This window comes from Balaenoptera acutorostrata, chromosome 10 (assembly GCF_949987535.1).
Source record: "Balaenoptera acutorostrata chromosome 10, mBalAcu1.1, whole genome shotgun sequence".
Taxonomy (NCBI): domain Eukaryota; kingdom Metazoa; phylum Chordata; class Mammalia; order Artiodactyla; family Balaenopteridae; genus Balaenoptera; species Balaenoptera acutorostrata.
This window is the reverse complement of record NC_080073.1, coordinates 93,942,035-93,961,293: the sequence shown is the minus strand read 5'-3', so window position 1 is coordinate 93,961,293 and position 19,259 is coordinate 93,942,035. Positions and strand designations below refer to the sequence as shown.

Below are 19,259 nucleotides of genomic sequence, written 5' to 3'. Positions count from 1 at the left end.
CGCAGCGCACCCGAGGGCCAAAGCTTTTTTTCCCTCCTGGCTCTGCCTCGCTGGTTCTCCCCAGCACCGGCTCTTTGAGGTCAAGGAAGGTTGGGGGCCCTCCTTCTCACTCTCCAGACCCGGGAGCATCCAATTCCGGTATCGCTGGCAGAGCTCTTGGGCCCCCGCGCCCGGGAGGGAACTGGCCTCCCAGCGAACCGCCCCAGGCATCCGCGCCACCCCCCAGCTCGTCAGTGTGGGTCGCCGGCCCTGTCGCCGAGGCCGAGCGCAAAGACCTCGCGTCGCCGTTTTGGAAAGCGACACAGCTCCCAGTTCGGGCGCAATCCCCGCAACCCGGGTCCCGGCTGGGGCCGCGCCGAGTCCCTAGGACTTTGACGGGTTAGGGCAGGCGACGCCGAGAGCCAAGCCGCCTCCAGCCCTCCCCAGCCCTACCCCAGCGCCGGCTCCAGTGCCCGAGCCCGGCGGCCCAGCGCCGCGCCGCGCGGGGAGAGAAGCAGCTGTTCCCAACAGCTGGGGGGCGGCGGCGCAGGGCGCCCCAGGTGCGGCCGCGGCCAATCGCAGGCGTCCGGCCCGCCCCCTCCCCAGCCAGGCGCCGACCCCCGGCCAGCGGGGGAAGGGAGCACAGAGGGGGAGAGGCGTCCTCGCCACTTGTCTTCCAGCTTCCGCGGCGGGAGGGACGGAACCCGAGCCGAAGCCGCGCGGAGTCCCCCGCCCCGGGCCCCGCCGCCGCCGCGCCCCCCGCCCGCCCACCTCCGCGCCCGGACGCTCTCATCGCCGACCCTCCCCGCGCCGCACCCGAGACACCTACCTAATTTCTAGGAAAGAAAAATCTACCTCTAAACGCACCCAGTTCTTCGCTTAAGGACCACCCTCCCTTTTCAGCTTTGGCCTCCCCGCCGGGTGAGTGGAAACCGTTTGCACATCCTACAGAACCGGAGCCTAACCCAGACGATCCGGAGAATTTTACCGTGACCGGCAGGGGGGGCGGGAGGAGAGAGCGAAGTCAGGTCTCCGGGGCTGCTGGCGACTTCGGCAGCCGCGCGCCCCGCGCCCTCGGCCGACCCCGGCCGCTCGCCCCCGCCTCGCCGCCGCCCTCGCCCCCGGGCTCGCCCGCAGCCCCCGGCGGCCGCGCCAGAGTGCGGGAGACGCGGAGCCGGAGGAGGAGGCGCAGCCGCTGCCCCAGCCGCAGCCGCAGCCGCAGCCGCAGCCGGAGCCCGAGCCGCGGGGCGGGCGCGAAGATGCACACGACCCAGAAGGACACGACGTACACCAAGATCTTCGTCGGGGGGCTGCCCTACCACACCACGGACGCCAGCCTGCGCAAGTACTTCGAGGTCTTCGGCGAGATCGAGGAGGCGGTGGTCATCACCGACCGGCAGACGGGCAAGTCCCGGGGCTACGGATTTGTAAGTTGCGCGGATGGGGATGGTGGTGGAGGGGGCGATAAAGAGCTTGGCGGGGAAACAGAGGACCACGGGGGCGGGGAGGGACAGAGTGGCGCTTGGCCCGAGGGGTCGGAGTTGGGAGTGAGGGGCTCGGCGTGGCCGCGCGAGGACCCCAGCGGACGTGACCGGCGCTGCCTCTTCGCTCCCGGCTGAACTGAAAGTTTGCGCGCGGCGGAGCTGGGGAGGGAGGGCCGGCGCCTGCCTCGCGGGGTTCCGAGGGGACCGAGAGCGCTGCGGTGTCGGCGGACAGGCGGAGCAGGCGTGGAGGGAGAGAACTGTAATGACTGATTTGGGGGTGCGGAGGTCTGGGAGGGAGGGGCCGTAGCCCCTTCGAATTGCACTCCCGGGTTGGAGGCCGGTCGTTAAGCGCGCTGTTGCTTTGTAAAAATGCGTGTGTCTTCCTGGCATTCCGGCTGGGGCAGGGAGGGGACACCCCAGGAGGTCTGGGGCTTTTCTTCTTATGCCACCCCTCCCCAACCCTTTTTTAATTGCAAAGATGAGTTCTTTTAAAAGATGAATCTCTGGCTCTTTCTTTGCCGAAATGAAAGAGAGCATAGTAACCTTCCTGGAGATTTCAGCGAGCAAATTCAGCCGCCGAGGAGCCGGGAGCCCCAGCGTAGGACAATAGCTATTGTCGCTGGGGAGTGTTTGCGGGGTTGGGAACACCGGCCGGATGTGAGGCTAGTCTTTCTTTAAAGCAAACAGTGACTCTCAGGCCGGGTAGGGACCTGGGGAATGGTCGGCGGAGGGGGAATCTGGAGGAGTTCTAAGACAGAATTCAGGCTTCCAAATCTCTACTAGGCCCTACTAGCACCCTTAGAACTTTGGGGGGTGGGAGGGCGGTGTTTCTTTCTTTCCTCCTTTCTGTTTTCTTCTTTTGTTTTGTTTTGGATGGAGGATCAAGGGATAAGTTCCAGCCCCCCCCCCCCAAAAAAGAAAAAGTTTAAGACCCCCCCGCCCCTCAGTTTTATTAACACGAATGACTTCTCCAGTGCGATTGTTGGTTTCTTCAGGGGTTGATTTAGAGCTTTGTGTGTATGTCTGTGTGTGTATGTTGCTAAGGTCACCATGGCTGACCGGGCTGCTGCCGAAAGAGCCTGCAAGGATCCCAACCCCATCATTGATGGCAGGAAGGCCAATGTGAATCTGGCATACTTGGGAGCAAAACCAAGGATCATGCAACCAGGTGAGCAATGTCCCTCGACGCCCCACCCCCAACTAGGGACCCCCCACTTCTGAATAGAATGAATCCCTGATTGGGAAGACACTAGTTCCCTGAGAATCTGTAGATGTTTAGTAAAGGTGAGCTGTGGCTGGTTATTCTACCAAGGCATTAAAGGTAGATGAGAGTTGTAAACACTCCTTTCCTGACTTGAAATGTACCTATGGGCAAAAAATAGATCTTGGGGGTCAGTTCAGTTTGCACACACTCAGGCTTGAGCTTGACTCATCTGTTTCCTATATACAACCATAGTTCACTCTCCACTTTCTGGGTTTTAGCCACTTGTAGATCATTCACATGTGGATGCTATGGGCCAAATGTGTCAACTCCAGCTGGTTATACTTCTTAGTGTTGTCTCTCCTTTTGCCACCCGTTGCCCTGTGTTCAGAGCGGGCAATTCAACTGGAACACTGAGCCAAGAGAAGCATAGGGGTGGTGGTTCCTGGCAGGTCAATGTTCAAAATAAAGTCCCAGAATATTTTAGTAATGAAAGAGGATGAAGAGATTTCATGCACTCCAGGAGCCTTATGTCACAGATGAAGAAATTGCTGCAGAGATGAGAAAGGGTTTACTCCAGAGTCACATAGCTATTAGTCACCAAAAGGGAGAGAATTTTGTTTATGTGAAAACATGACCTCTTGAATGGTTTACAACACTGCCCTTTGCACGAGCACAAATAATTGTGAATCGACTCTTGAACAAATGTAATCTTTTTCTTGGGCATGCAACTTTGATTAAGTCGTGTACTCTTCATTCTTAAGTCTGTGCATCTGAAATTTTGGAAAGAGGTGGACACTTCAACCCAAACAGATTTACTAGGGAACTAGGTTGTCAAGAAAGGGAGTGCATGTGCAAATATTTGTGAGCATTAAAAAACATGTATTTGTCTAATACAGTGTGTGTGTGCGTCTGTGTACGCTATCCAGAAAAGAAAGAAGAGTTTGTTTTGTGAATTTTTAGTACTATAATCTGTAAAATCCAGAATCTTCCAAAGCATTGTCCAAAGCATTCCAGAATGTTCCAAATTAAAAAGGCTTTTTTATAGATCATGATTCAGAATTGTAGGAAGATTTGTGACATGTAAATTCATTATCAAGTCCTATTGTTCTTGGTTTCATTCCACAAGAACTTTCTCTATGTCTGATTTTCTAAGGTCTTATTCTGTGTCTGTCAACTAAACTTTGCAGATCATTTTTAGTTTCCACTTGTAGCCCATTAAAATTTTTATTTAGATCAACAATAACGTTAGTAAAATGACTTTTAAAAATATGTATAATATTTTCTCTAAAGTATTAAAAGAATGATTACCTTTTCTAAGTGAAAGGTGTGATTGCATTTTATATGTAGAAGTAATAAATGCCTAACCATGCACAAATAGAGAATGTGGTATGTTTTATTGTTAGGTTTTGCCTTTGGTGTTCAACAGCTTCATCCAGCCCTTATACAAAGACCTTTTGGGTAAGTCAATTAATCAGGCCCTCCTAAGTTTCAATATGGATATCATTTGTTAACCTGCCTCTTTTTTATATCCAGATAAGACCATCATGTCACAGATTGTTCCTGATTATACATATTTATATATGTTTGTGTATTTTGAATGCTGATAAAATAAATATTTTTAGATGAGTCAAGTTATCTGACCAAGTATGCAGCCTCCAAAACAGACACATTTGAGCTCATGATTAACATAACAAAACAAAACAAAACAAAACAAAAATACCAGGTATGACTTGTGTACCAGACAATTGTGTCCCAACACCATTACTACTGTTCAACTTGACTCAATTGTATTTATCTCTTTCTAACCTGACAGGGCTCGTATACAGTTAAGCTAACTGATCAGAAGGATACGATGATAAGAGGTGGAATAGTTCTGTTTGGAATTAAACTCTGTAACCAGTAGACTCAGACACACAAGCTCAGATGGTGATTAACGATGCATGGATGTTGCTGTTGTTGTTTTATTTTTCACAATAGTCAATAGACCTCCGTGTGCTTTATTTTATTTATTACAGTAATGAAGTGGTGTTGATAGCTAAACTGTGTGCTTTTTTACTTAATTGAAAAGAGCTGTAGTGAAAGTGTTTTCTTTTCCTCGGGGAAGGGGCTCTTTGTGTTTTTGGTTTTGGTGGTGGTGTTGACGGGTGTTGACTTTTGACTTTGCCATGGGAAGCAAAGGGCCTTTTTTTTTCCTTGCTTTTAAGCTGTAGCCTGTGACTTCCATTTAACCATATTTTTGTAGTGAGTGCTAAATGGTGTGATTTCCCTCTGTAAGAATACAGATTCATCGCTTGCATGTCCTAAGTTTCTGTTTTACTGGGGTGTTTTTCTGGGAATGGGGTTCTTTCTTTGGCAATGTATATCCACTTCTAGGCCTTCTAATGTAAAGGTTCAACAACTCTCATCAGATTTCATTAACACTGGCCAGTTTTTTGAGTAGAGTAGCACTAACTTTCACCTTTCAGACCTGACTCAGGTGAACAGCCTGCTTATATTTGTGTTCTGTGGGTTCTGTGATTACCAGCTTTCCTCATCCAAGCTCCCTCATTTCCCTTCCATTCTGACGCGATATGGGTGGGAGATCCCCAACTACCTCAATTTATTCCGAACACCTAGGGTCTGTTTTGGCTGTTTTCTACCTGATCAACATGGTTGTAACTCTAATGCCAGAGATTTACACTCTCTTTTTACATATTCTAACTGTTTAGAAGTGTTTCATTCTCAACAACAGTTTCTTTTCTAGCTTAGCACCTGAATATCTACATGTGTAACCTGGAAGGTTGGATTCTATCTACAAAGATAGATGTCTACCTTATGTGTCTCCAAGAATAGATCCAAAAAAGTAATAATGATTTGACTTGGAAGAGTCAAGTTATATTTTCCATGAATACCTTCTTTATAACCTTCCCTTTACCATATCGAGATCTCACTTACTGACAACCCTTACTTTTTTTTAAACCGTAGAAGAGTCTTCTGTCCAATATGATTAGAAAGGGCCTTCGTATACCCATAACAATTTATCAATGCCCCAGCCAAACCATTGGATACTGATGATAAACAGTGGGTTGATGGGTCCAACTACTTCTGTGGATCCCCCTCTCATTGGTCTAGACTATGTTTAAGGTAGAATTGGGGACGAGAACATCCATCTTAAGAAGTGATGGTGAACTTAGTCATGATCTCACATTAATAATCTTGAGACAGTTGTTATACAGCTAAATCGATCAACCGGTATTAGCACATGAGTATTTTTCTCTGTGCTAGTGGATGGTACAAAATAAGGAGATTGCACTTTAGTTTGGGAAGCCAAACTAACACAAACGAATCAGGAACTATTAATTGCTAAATTACTTGGTATTATTTTAAGTACAAAAGGAATTCAGAAGAGCAAGAAAATGGGTGAGTTGGAGGAGTTGGACAAGGCTTTGTGAAGACTGGAACTAGCCTTGGACCAGTGGGTGGGTCCTGGGCAGGAAGAAGAAGGACATGTCTAAAGGCTGTAAGATGAGGGGAGCATCAGCAAAGGCAAAGAGGAGAAAAGACTCAGCTCATGGAGAAACCAGACTCTTATGGAGGGTCCTGAGAGCTAGAATAGAAATTTGGACTGGCTGTGGTAGTCCTTACAGATCCTTGAGAAAGAAAGTAGCACAAGGGCAATAACAACCAGAATAAGATGTGTCATATGGAAATTTTAAATGAAGCCTATTTTGATAGTAACCTTTGGTTTTTCATCCCTTCTAATACTAGCTGTCTTTATAAAGGATGGTGATTATTACTGTTTGCATAAATTGTTTGAACTTGAGATTCTTATTAGAGATAGATAGCATTACAAATAGACCAAGCAAGCCTTCTCTTTCTTTTTTAAGGGATTCTTAACACTGCTCTAATTCCCGGAGTCTGTACCTAACAAATCACACCTGGTCATCCTAAATTCTATTTGAATGCCACATGTTCTTATTTTTAGGCCTGGAAAGAAGCTTGAGAATTTTTAATCTTACTTGACCTGTTTGAAATTCTAGGAACTATTTTTTTATATGGTCTTTAAATGACCCCCAGATTACTCTGGGCCTTTAAAGAGAAAAACCTTGGCCTGAAGGAATTTCTGGATGTAACACAGTGGGCAGATGTACAGAAATGTGTGGATTTGCTAAACAATATCTTATAAATATTTTATATTTGAAAGAATCATTTTCTTATTGAAACGTTGGAGAGGAGAGCCTATGGGTCTGTGAGTAGAAAATTCCGGGCTAGTTTAGATCACGTTGAAATACACTTAAATATTTACTTAGTACTCCTTTAAGTGCTAAGTTTTACTCTGTGTTAATGCATAATAAGTATTATACTGTCCACTAAGTGGAGCAGGAGGGACAGTAATTTACATTAACTGAACACCTGCTACTTGCCTGGTACTGATAAGGGATTTACATAAATTATATAATTTAATTATCACAGTAATTATTTGATGAAGGCACTGTTAATGTCCTTTCCATGGGTGAAAAACTGAGATGCAGAGAGGTTAATTAACTTCCCTCAGGGACTACTAAGTGATAGAGTCTGGTTCTAGGTTCCGAATCATGGCCTCCAAAGCCGTGTTCTTTCCTCTGTGTCAAGCTGTAGTCCGGAAGATGCAACTTGGCTCTCTCTTATAATCTAGTAAGAAAACTGAGAAGGGCCCAGAAGGGCTGTCTATATGGCTTCAGATAAGGCAGAGAGACATCAGGTTGGTGGGATCCAGGAAGTCTTCATGAAAGAGGTAGAAGTTGACCTAGATTTTAAACTATGATGGAGGATAGGGAACTCTTGCCATGAATATATTCCTCACTGTAGGCTCTTCACATAGATAATTTTATTTAATGCACAGCAATTCAGGGTTGGAAATACTAGGATTGGAAATACTAGGTTCATTTCACTTATGAGAAATATGTGAGACTAAAAAGGTGAAGCAAATTCCTGAAGGCTTTACACGTGGTGAGTGGTAGAGCTAGGGTAGATAGGGTTGCGATTTCAACAGGTTTAAAAGATGGAGTGAGGATTGGCATCCCTGACAGAGGGATGTCACGAGCGAAGGTGAAGCTCTAGGTGTGTGTGGTATGTCCAGGAAACATTGAGGAGCCCAGCTGACCTGGGTTCAAGGAAAGGTGAGAAGAAATACTGGAAAAAGTATTTTGGAGCCAGAAGTATAAAAGGCCTGGCATGCCAAAGTTTAAGAAGTTTGCACTTAGTTTGGTAGGATGTTAGGGACCTAGGTTACTTTAAACAAGTGAATGAGATGCAGCCTGTGTCAGCAGTTTATGTGATAGGTTGAAAGAGGAAACCCTTTAGGATGTCAAAAGTCACAGAGAGATGCCAGAGGGACCTGAAGTGATAGGAAGAAAAGGAAAACATAGTAAATTTTCTTTGAAAGTTGTCCGAGGTGTCGGCCTTGCTCTTGTGCTTTTATTTCTGCTAGGCATTTACATTCTATGATTCACTGAGGGAAAGGATGTTGGTAGCTCTCTAGCAGGGGGGAGATTCCCAAATTGCCTTAATAGGTTCCGCAGACTATTAAAAGAGCTCCTAATACAGGAATTGCTTCAGAAGTGCCACCTCACCCTTTAGTCGGATTCTGCCTGCCTTCTGAACTATTTTAGTCTCTCCGTGGTCTTCTGGATTCTCCTTTCCCTAAGACTTAAAAACTCTAGGGTTTCATTTGCTTGCTAGATAGCTTCCTAACCCTTGCCAGACTTCATGTAGGTTTCTGATATTCCAAGGAACTTTATACTCATTGGTTGGCATTTTCAAGTGAAAACTATTAATGTAAAATAAACGCAGAGACAAGAGTCCTGTAAGCAACACTGCCTGTGTATCATTTAAAGCATTCTTCACACACACACACACACACACACACTTTTATCCTGCCTTTTTGTAGGCTAAACTTATTTTCAGTTACCACCTTTATTTAGAGATACAAGCCTAGCAGCTATCGTATTGTCTTTGGAACTTTGGGAGCACAGGGGTTAATGTTTCAGTATCAGTGAGATTCATACTGGCTGGCCTTTGGAGCTGATAGATGTTTTACTTTGGCCTTATAAAGACATTTTACCCGCTGGAAACCCTTGTCGCATGACAGGATCAAAAATAGCCCGGCTGCAGCCCCTGCTGTCCATCACCACATGTAAACTGGCATGAGTAAGGCTTTCTTATCCGTGTCTGCACATCGTGGACACGGCGGCCTCCAGGGACGGTGTTTCATAAAGCCACACCTGTCGCTCTGAACGAGCCAGTCACCTGACCTGCAGAGAAGTTCTGAGTGTGTGCATGACCACCCGTCTGGTTTCTGACAAGCAATTAAGAACATCTCTAAGTGTCCTCAGAAACACTTGATGACGTCGTTTCTCCTGGCACTGGGAAAGATCTACAAGTCTAGTAAAATTGAGTGTATTTTTATCATTGGGGTCAAAGTTCACTACCCTCTGTGATAAATTCATCTTTTCCATGGATGTTGGTTAATGAGTGCTTTCAGTAAAACTCTGAAAAGGCAAAGCAAAATTTATGTTTTCATAATCTAAATATGAAGTTTTCTGTTTTGAGTTCTTTAAAATTCGAAGATTGTTACTTGTGCTTGTACTTCTTGTAAGTTGCTTTTGGCAACAACCAGATGGCATTATGGTGTCGTATTTTTAGAAATATAGGGGGTTTTGATGGAGATTATTCTAAAGAAGGATGAAAATAAATCAGATATTCATGGTAGCGTTTTAACTGGGCAGTTATGAATCGCAAGAGTGAGAACTGAGATGCATGGTTTTTTAAAAATACCTCTTGTGATTTCTTTTTTTTTAACAAAAGTAACTTTTAAGTAAGGCCATTGGAGTGTGTCTTGTATGTGACCTCTGAATGTATCATTTTAAAAGGTACTGAATTTTGTTTCACTTTCTAGAACTTTTGCAGGATAATACACCATAATAGAATTGACTTGTATAAAATATCTACCAGTAGGGAAGATTTAAAACAGATATGCTAATAAATCTATTTCTGTTGAGTTAGAGGATAAAACAAGACTTAGTAGATGCTCAAAAAAAAGTTTCCTTACTCTTATTGTGTAATCCTTTTAAGTTGATATTAATTTTAGAAATATTTAGTTGTGTTTCCCTGACCCTACCTTTTCCCTCAACCTCATCATTTCCCCAAAACCCCTTCTGTCTGTCTTGCATAGAGATAAACAAGCTGGCTGACCTTCGGTTGCCTGATAGTCAAACAGGTTTGATTGACCCTTGTGTCTTTATGAATTTAATGGAGAAAAAGAAAGAAAGAAAGACCAAAAGCGTGCTGCACATCTCTTTGGGAATCACTGCCATGAATGTTAATAGCATTTCTGTAGCTTCCCACAACAGCCTCTTGTGATAGAGTGAGCTGCACTACAGTTCGTTTGAGAAGTGTGATTCTGCTGTGTTTACCACACTTGTGATCTTTTAAACTCCTTTTTTATTTTGGCGCCTGCTTCTCTTTTCATTATTATTATCTTTAATAAGGGTGACTGAGGTTGCAGAGAGATTAATGTGTGCTGAGTCTGCATAGCAATTTCCAGTAGGGTTGCCATGATAATAAACATACGGCTTTTGTTGAAATTTACTGTAGTTTCTGAGAAACCGGCCATCACCCTTATGGAATTGAACGATCACAGATTCCCTTTGGATTCCTGGTTTCACGGTTAAGAATTTTTCTATTGTCCAAACCGTTTTTGTTGAACGAACTCACCACAAAATTTTCTCAAGTCTTAAACTCAATTCAGCATTTATTAAATACCTCCTCTGCGCGAGGCCCTCCTGAAACTTGATTTATTTTTCCAAACTTTGGCTCCATGCCATTTCTTGGTTCCAAAATGATCCTGAATCAAAATTCTGGCCGGGAGGGTATCCTATTTTCGTTGTTGAATTCCTTCTGGGGCACTCCATGATTTGGGCTCCCGCCAGAGTACTTTCACAGGTGACTGGCAAGTCGATATTGTGGCAACCCTATGCTCATAATAACCACTAAATTTGAGTTTGGTCTGATCTCGGCAGAAGCCATGCTCCAGACAGGAGGCAACTCCTGCCTGACTCTGTTTTCCGTTTCTCGACAGGATACCTGCCCACTATGTCTATCCGCAGGCTTTTGTGCAGCCTGGAGTGGTCATCCCGCACGTCCAGCCGACCGCAGCGGCCGCCTCCACCGCACCTTACATTGACTACACGGGAGCCGCGTACGCACAGTACTCGGCGGCCGCCGCTGCCGCCGCCGCCGCCGCCGCCTACGACCAGTACCCGTACGCAGCCTCCCCGGCTGCCGCGGGCTACGTCACGGCCGGGGGCTACGGCTACGCGGTGCAGCAGCCAATCACCGCCGCCGCACCTGGGACCGCGGCGGCCGCCGCCGCCGCAGCTGCCGCCGCCGCTGCCTTTGGCCAGTATCAGCCTCAGCAGCTGCAAACAGACCGGATGCAATAGGCCAGAACCTGATCAAAGTCGAATTGTTTCCTCTTTCCCTCCCGATTTCCCAATTTTCAGTAGCTAATAAGAGTTAACATTGACTTAACAGCTTTAAAAAAAAAACAAAAACAAAAAAAAGCTATGCTATTGTGAAGCAGAATTATGATGATTATTTTTTTTAATACTCCAGTAGTAGTTCTAGACGTGAAAGAGATGAGAATGAGGGGGGGAGTGGGCGCAGTTTCGGAAATCAATCCCAAAGAGCCTGAGTAAATAAAAGGCCGCAACGAAACGGTGGCAGGAGGAACAATGGAACTTCACTTTTATAACGGGATTTTTACTTTTGCTCTTTTTATAGTATCAGGGAAGCAAACTGCCTTTTACCAGTTAGAAAATGCTGTTTGAATCTAGTTGAACCAGGGAATACAGAGTGAGCAATATGTAGCTTGAATTACATTTAAAAGCAGATTTTTTTAAAAAAATGGTGAAAGCACTGATTGTCAGTTTTAGCAGTCACTATGGCCTAGAGAACTTTTTCAAGAAGGTAATGTTCTTACTCTCAAAAATGGGCATCGAACAATCAATCTAGGAGCATGGCGGTGGGTGAAATGGTGGACAGGCACCAAAGCTATTTTCTCATCTACCCAGTGGATGAGTGGGACTGTGAAACAAGTGATGTGGAATGAATGGGTGCAACAGCTGTACAGACAATCAATAACACACACAGTTCTGGAAAGAACACATCACTTGTGCTTGTTTGATGAGCTTGTCACATTCTAATCCCTCTCCCCATCCTGTTTCAATTTTGGGAAACTTGTATCTGCTGGTGTCAGCAATTCTGATTCTGAAATAGGATCAGGCTTTTACTACAACAGCCTTCTCTTTCTATTTATTGTGTCGACTCGTGGCTTATGATTAAAGGCGGGCAAAGTTTGCAGACTCTAAACCCTTAAGAACTGTCTTAAGGACATTTATTTTTTTCCCTTTTTAAATAATTTTACACTTTTTAGTATCTATTTCAGAGTCATATTTAAAACTATTTATTAGTGAATACAGTACATGAGACAACAAGGTTAATGAGATTACAATTCTTCAACAATTAATGATAATGTGGTTTATACTGTGCCTTAATAGTAATGCTATTTAAGATATTTATTTTTAAGTTTTACTATGCTGCACTCTAAAGAAAGGAACTTTAGATGTGACACTGTAAAATTATGTATTCATCTCATGGCATAAATTATTTAGTAGGTCTAGATGTAGCATATTAAATATTAACCTATTCAACTAAAGATGTTGACTTGGATTTATTTAAATTCATATGTGCACTGTATAAGAGAGTACTCTTACATTAACACATTTTAGTTTATTTTAGTTTTTAGGTTTTTTTTTTAAATTTTAACAGGACCTATTGCTAGTTTCATGCTTCCTTCTCTGATTTTTGCTCGTGTAGCTCTCATTTATTGGTACTTCATTAGTTTAACACTCTTCTTATGTAGTTTATGTAGTTTTTAAATGCTGCTTTACATTTTTCTTCTGAAACTGCAATACTTGCAATTTTTATTCTTAAAGTAAATTGAATACTATTTTACACTGTATTGGATTTTTATACTTGAACAATTTCATACAAGGGAAGACAGGTTAGCATTTTTATGGACTTTCTCCATTATCACTGGATTTACTTTAAGTATTCCCATACTAGACAGTGTTATGTAATGTAGACATGACTCTCCTGTGCAAGTTATTTATTCATTGTGTATATTGCTTTATAACATTTCAGATCTTCTAATCTATTCACTTGTATTAAATATAATTTTTAAAAACTTTTGTTGCATTGGTTGTTTCTAATTTTGTTGTAAAAGTGGAATGCTTTCTCCCTTTCACTAGAATTAATGGCTGTGATTTACAGGTAACATTTTCAGTGAGCAGAAAGCTTCCCAGATGCCCTGCTTTTATACCTTTTAAGTAAATTTCATTAACTCAGTATCTGCCTTACATTTAGCAAATGATATAGGTCCTCCCCCAATAGTGAACCCTAAAGGACGATTCATGGCAGTGATACTTGGTTACCTGAAGGTTGCTTGGAAGGAATGGGCTGTAGAGGGGAACAGTCAACTCGAACCTGGAGTAGCACAGTGATGCTGGGATCAGGTAAACTGAGGTTTGGTGCTAGCCTGTACCAGGTACTAGCAATGTGAATGGAACACGTTGCTTTTTGTAGCTCACTTTTGGGGTGAGGTTTTTATTGATTTCTCATCTATAATGTTGGACGGTACTACCTGTCTTAAATGGTTATTTAAGTATTAAAGTATATCAACTACTTGGCACAGTCAAATATATTACTATTTATCTAGATAAATGATTACTGGTAGCACTTGTTGTAATGCCCTATAGTGAAAGCTAACCAAAGAGGAAGTCACCTCTTGGAATGTTTCTATTTTTTAATTTTTGTCCACAATGATGCGGCCATATCTAATAATGTATGTCTTAGAACATCAAATGAATGGCTGTCATATTGTCTTAAAGTATACACGTTATGTTAATTATGGAATGGATTGTCTGTTGGTCCCTTGGTCTTAATATTTCCCAAATGCATGATATGATATCTTTTATTGAATTCCATTAGTTTTCAAAACTTATAAGCAGCAGAAAGTTACAATAACAGATTCCATCATGCTTTCTATTTTTTCTTTTTTTGGCCGCACGGCATGTGGGATCTTAGTTCCCTGACCAGGGATGGAACTGGTGTCCCCTGCATTGGAAGCACAGAATCAAAACCGCTGGACCACCAGGGAGGTCCCAGACTTTGTACTTGATGATGACTATCATCCTATTTAGAGCCATCATAATCTCCAACCTTAACTGCCTTTAATTTTCCAAAGAAAATAGATACCACTGTATCCCTAGGGAGAGATTTTATTGCACCCCAAGGTATTATCTTGGATCAGTAAAATAATTTTCTAAGTTACTTAATTCAGCCAATGCATCAATGATTATTCCAAAAGACAAGTTCAACATTTAATGTTTCAGATTTACAAAAGATCACTTTTGTCCTCTGTAAGTCATGTATTGATTGCTGAGCTTTAAAATGAAACATTATTTGATTTATCAATTAAAAATAGGTTCTGGGAAAAGCTTGTCAAAAATAGCCATACTCAGGGAAACCAAAAGTCCATGTATCCCTGACTATACCTTTCTTGGAGGTATTTACTGATCAATATTAGCAGTTATAGAGAGGGCAAGATTTTTACTTTATAATGCTAAAGCATGTATTTTTAAAATAAATAAAAGTTCTTAATTTCTAATAAAGAGGGGAGAGTACCCATGACACAATGTCTACCTTGGTCAGGAGGTTAGTTGTATTTGTATAGTCGGAGAAAGCAATGGTCTGAGATCCAAATTGCTGGCCAAGGTCTGGTTTCTTTACTTACCAGCAGGGTGATCTTGAACCCTTCTATCCTGGTAACGTGTAAGCTGATAGTACTCAACATAGTTGATTTGTTTACCTCTCAGATTGTACTGATCAAATGAGTTAACTGATATGAGAGCATTTTAGATATTCTGAACTATTAGGCAGATGGAAATTATACTGTGGGAATATATACAATATTAATTTGGAAATTGACCTCAGCAGTTGTCTTGTATGAAATGACCCTCCCAAAAGAGGACAAAAGTATCTCATGTTACCTTCGTTCTGTCCCAACCAAGTCACAGCTAAACTTGCTGTACAGCAAGAGCGGCACAAAAATCACATTGAAAGATGGAGAGATTGCTCAGGGGAAGGAAGGGGAGAGGAGAAGATTATGGAATATATTTCTCTCACAGGGGAACTATATTTAGCTCCTTCCTCACTCCTGTCAAATATTGTTCTTCTTAATTCCCTCTGAGGCTTGAAAGCGTTCGTTAAGATGACAGCCTGAAGTTTGCAGGGGCAGAGGTACAGAGGAACCAAAAAATAAATAAATGCATTTTCATGCTTACTTTTGTCCTCTCTTTTCCTTCAAGAGTTCCAGGCTGTTTCCATGGAAATTCTAACTTTGTTTTGCTTAAGCACTTCATACAGAAGAGGTTTCATTTTGGATATTTGTTCTGAGTTGAATTTTAGAAGTTCAATAATGATTTTAGCTAAGTAATTTACATTCCAGACTTTGAAATCTCAATCATAAATCAAAATGAGAAGGAAATCAGATAATACATGCATGTATAAGCACTTTAGAAATTTTAGATAAGAAAAAGGATTTTTAGCTTTGATATCATAAATTAGTGCTGTCTCAAAATTGCACAGTATTTGGTCATTCTTGACCAACTTATTCAGAAAGTACCCTTCTTTCCGGTCACTTGTATCCCAGAAGATGAATGCAATTGTTTTTTAAATTCAAGATGCTACCACTAAGCTATCAATATAATTTAAGTGAGTTGGAGGCTGTGCATTGTTTTCCATTTTTCCACACTTAGAGGTCATTCTGATTACATCATAACAGGGATTGAGTAACAATCATTATTTCTTTTCGTTTAAAAGCTCAGATAATGTGTTCCTAAAAGGGCAAATATCTCAGACTGACTTCCAAAATGAGTGTGAAATACAAAAACATAGTTTTGCCAAGTAGAAAGTTGTGGTTTAGCTCTATTTTTAATCTGTGTTCATCTGACAGTCCCAACCAGGTATGAACTTGTTTGCTTTCTGAATACTCTGACTCTTAGCTGTGCCACCTGTGCTGTAGGTGCCTCAGGTGAGGCGAAGGAGATAGAGAAGACGCCTTTGGAGAGTCTTAAGAGTACGCACTTCCATCCTGCATTTGCTTATGTACATTTTGAAATTTGAGAAAAGACTGATGTGCAAAGGAAGTAGAAGAAAATAATGAAGAAAAGAAAAAAGCTTCCCTTAAAAACAAGTGAAAGGAGATGAGATGACAGAGTGGGAGTCCCGTGGGCCGGATCGCATGAGGTGAGGACTTGCCGCTAAGGGGTCTGCTGTGAGGAAGAGTGGGAGAGGGGCTGGCTGGGTGGCAGGAGACTTCATCTGGGGGTGACGGTGTGGGGGGTCATTTAAAGGACACGAATTAGATATCTAGTTTGCTAGTTAAAAGACAGGACAACAGCTGAATTTTTGAGCTATGCTTGCGAGGTTTAGATGTTTAAGAAAAAGGAGTATATTTTTTGTAACTGAAAGCTGGTAGAAACAGACAATTATGGTGCCTTTGGTAGGATCAGATAGAGCTTCCTCAGGGCCCTTGGGCCTCCAGGGATAAGGAACAGTGGAATTCATTGATCTATCCTCACTTTCCATTTTAAGCAGACAAGCGAGTCAGAAAAGAGAGGAGGAGGATTAAAGAAAATGTACTTACCTTGCTAACCAGTATACTTTCCTTCTACGTATAAAAAGGTCATTTGTGGCTGAGAAAGGTGAGCTCTTCACATCGGTGTTTGCACATGCTTTGCTGCTTCTGCCTCGATGCGATGCTGGTCGCTCCTACTGATGGGCCTTTGGAGAAATAACAGAAAGTTTGCAAAGGGATGTGAGGGAAGCGGCCTGCACCACTAACCACATACCGTGTACCAGGTGCTTGTACGTAATCCTCATTAAACATAAGGTAAGCAGTGGTATCCCCATTGAGCAGTAAGCAGCCTGCCCAAAGCCACAAATTCAGCGTGGTGCAGAACCGGGATTTCAAGTTGGGGTGGCCTGAAACCGCATCCTCTGTGCCCACCACCTCAACACACTGCTTCCTGACCCTGTTCTTTCTAGTGAACCCTATGCACTTCCCCTGGGTTCCTTAGCACCTGTCCTCAATCTCCTGTGACATATGAGCAAGTGACCACTGAATTAGTGGAGGCAAAATTCCTGCACGTAGGTATGAATTCTGAGAAGAATGGGGGTAGAAGATTCCAGGGGGCTGAGGAAGCTTTCAGTGTTGCTTTGAACATGTTTGATTCATTCCCAATTACAATTGAATCCACTCTTCTGACCTTTAGCCTGACATCTAACTGTACTTTCTGTACCTGCTTATCAGTAGGCAACCATATTAAAAACTGTAATGCCGATTTTCTGCACTATTGCTACTTCATCAATACTATTTTTAAAACACTCCACATAGAGAACAAACTAGTGGTTATTACCAATGGGGAGAGGGGAAGGGGGAGGGGCAACATAGGAATAATCGTTTAAGAGGTACAAACTACTATGTATAAAATAAATAAGCTACAGGATATATTGCCCAGCACAGGAAATACAGCCAATATTTTATAGTAACTATAAATGGAGTAGAATCTTTTAAAATTGTGAAACACTGTGTTATACACCTGAAACATATAATATTGCAATCAACTGTACGTCAGTTAAATTAATTAATTAATTAAATAAAAACACTCCATATGCTTATCATTGATCATGATCAGCAACGTGCTTGGCATAAACCAATGCCCGATGGAAAGATAATACACTGGGAGAGTGTAACTGACCAAGCGGGAAGTTGAAGCAAGTGCCTGAAGTCCCAGGACAACTCAGAGGGGGATTTTAAGTACAAAATCTTACCTCAAGACAGTCTCTTCAATAAGTGGTGCTGAGAAAACTGGACAGCTACATGTAAAAGAATGAAATTAGAACACTCCCTAACACGATACACAAAAATAAACTCAAAATGGATTAAAGACCTAAATGTAAGGCCAGACACTATAAAACTCCTAGAGGAAAACATAGGCAGAACACTCTATGACATAAATCACAGCAAGATCCTTTTTGACCCACCTCCTAGAGAAATGGAAATAAAAACAAAAATAAACAAATGGGACCTAATGAAACTTAAAGGCTTTTGCACAGCAAAGGAAACCATAAACGACAAAAAGACGACCCTCAGAATGGGAGAAAATATTTGCAAATGAAGCAACTGACAAAGGATTAATCTCCAAAATATACAAGCATCTCATGCAGCTCAATATCAAAAAAACAAACAACCCAATCCAAAAATGGACAGAAGACCTAAATAGACATTTCTCCAAAGAAGATATACAGATGGCCAACAAACAAATGAAAGGATGCTCAACATCACTAATCATTAAAGAAATACAAATCAAAACCGCAATGAGGTATCATCTCACACCAGTCAGAATGGCCATCATCAAAAAACCTACAAACAATAAATGCTGGAGAGGGTGTGGAGAAAAGGGAACCCTCTTGCACTGTTGGTGGGAATGTAAATTGATACAGCCACTATGGAGAACAGTATGGAGGTTCCTTGAAAAACTAAAACTAAAAGTAGAACTACCATATGACCCAGCAATCCCACTACTGGGCATATACCCTGCCTGACTCAAAAAGAGTCATGTACCACAATGTTCATTGCAGCTCTATTTACAATAGCCGGGACATGGAAGCAACCTAAGTGTCCATCGACAGATGAATGGATAAAGAAGGTGTGGCACACATATACGATGGAATATTACTCAGCCATAAAAAGAAACGAAATTGAGTTATTTGTAGTGAGGTGGATGGAGTTAGAGTCTGTCATACAGAGTGAAGTAAGTCAGAAAGAGAAAAACAAATACCGCATGCTAACACATATATGTGGAATCTAAAAAAAAAAAAAATGGTTCTGATGAACCTAGGGGCAGGACAGGAATAAAGATGCAGACGTAGAGAATGGACTTGAGGACACAGGGAGGGGAAAGGGTAAGCTGGGACGAAGTGAGAGAGTGACATGGACATATATACACTACCAAATGTAAAATAGATATCTAGTGGGAAGCAGCCTCATAGCACACGGAGATCAGCTCGGTGCTTTGTGACCACCTAGAGGAGTGGGATAGGGAGGGTGGGAGGGAGAAGCAAGAGGGAGGAGATATGGGGATATAAGTATAAGTATAGCTTTGATTCACTTTGTTATAAAGCAGAAACTAACACACACACACAAAATCTTACCTCACAGATCCTTTGATTGGTCTTTCCCTGCAGCCCCTGCTGTCACTTTCAAAGAGTCATTCTGTGTCAGAAAAGAAATACTGATAGATCTGTATCAGAAAAGGAATACTGATAATAGTCAACATCAAATTGAACACTTTTCTCTCTATTACCATTGTACACTTCTTTACTTTAAATGTCTAGATTTTTGGCTACCATTTACTGGGCATCCAGACACTGCATACATTATTTTT

General features: G+C 42.5%; 1 protein-coding gene across 2 annotated transcripts; it reads left to right on the top strand.

Moving 5' to 3' along the window:
* Positions 1-222: 222 nt before the first annotated feature.
* RBM24 (RNA binding motif protein 24) lies at positions 223-12,938 on the top strand. Of its 2 annotated transcripts, none has more exons than XM_057555377.1 (4): positions 223-1,406; positions 2,508-2,631; positions 4,071-4,125; positions 10,766-12,938. In XM_057555377.1, exons 1-4 carry the CDS (start codon positions 1,239-1,241, stop codon positions 11,127-11,129), a joined length of 711 nt encoding a protein of 236 aa, XP_057411360.1. In that variant the 5' UTR covers positions 223-1,238; the 3' UTR covers positions 11,130-12,938. The 2 variants fall into 2 exon arrangements, with proteins under 2 accessions (XP_057411360.1, XP_057411361.1); XM_057555378.1 differs by lacking the exon at positions 223-1,406 and adding an exon at positions 1,513-1,722.
* The last annotated feature ends 6,321 nt before the right edge of the window (positions 12,939-19,259 follow it).

Coding starts and splice junctions, on each gene's coding strand:
- RBM24 (XM_057555377.1), top strand. CDS start 1,239: ATGCACACGACCCAGAAGGACACGACGTACACCAAGATCTTCGTCGGG. Junction 1,407..2,507: donor AGTCCCGGGGCTACGGATTT/GTAAGTTGCGCG, acceptor TATGTTGCTAAG/GTCACCATGGCTGACCGGGC. Junction 4,126..10,765: donor CTTATACAAAGACCTTTTGG/GTAAGTCAATTA, acceptor GTTTCTCGACAG/GATACCTGCCCACTATGTCT.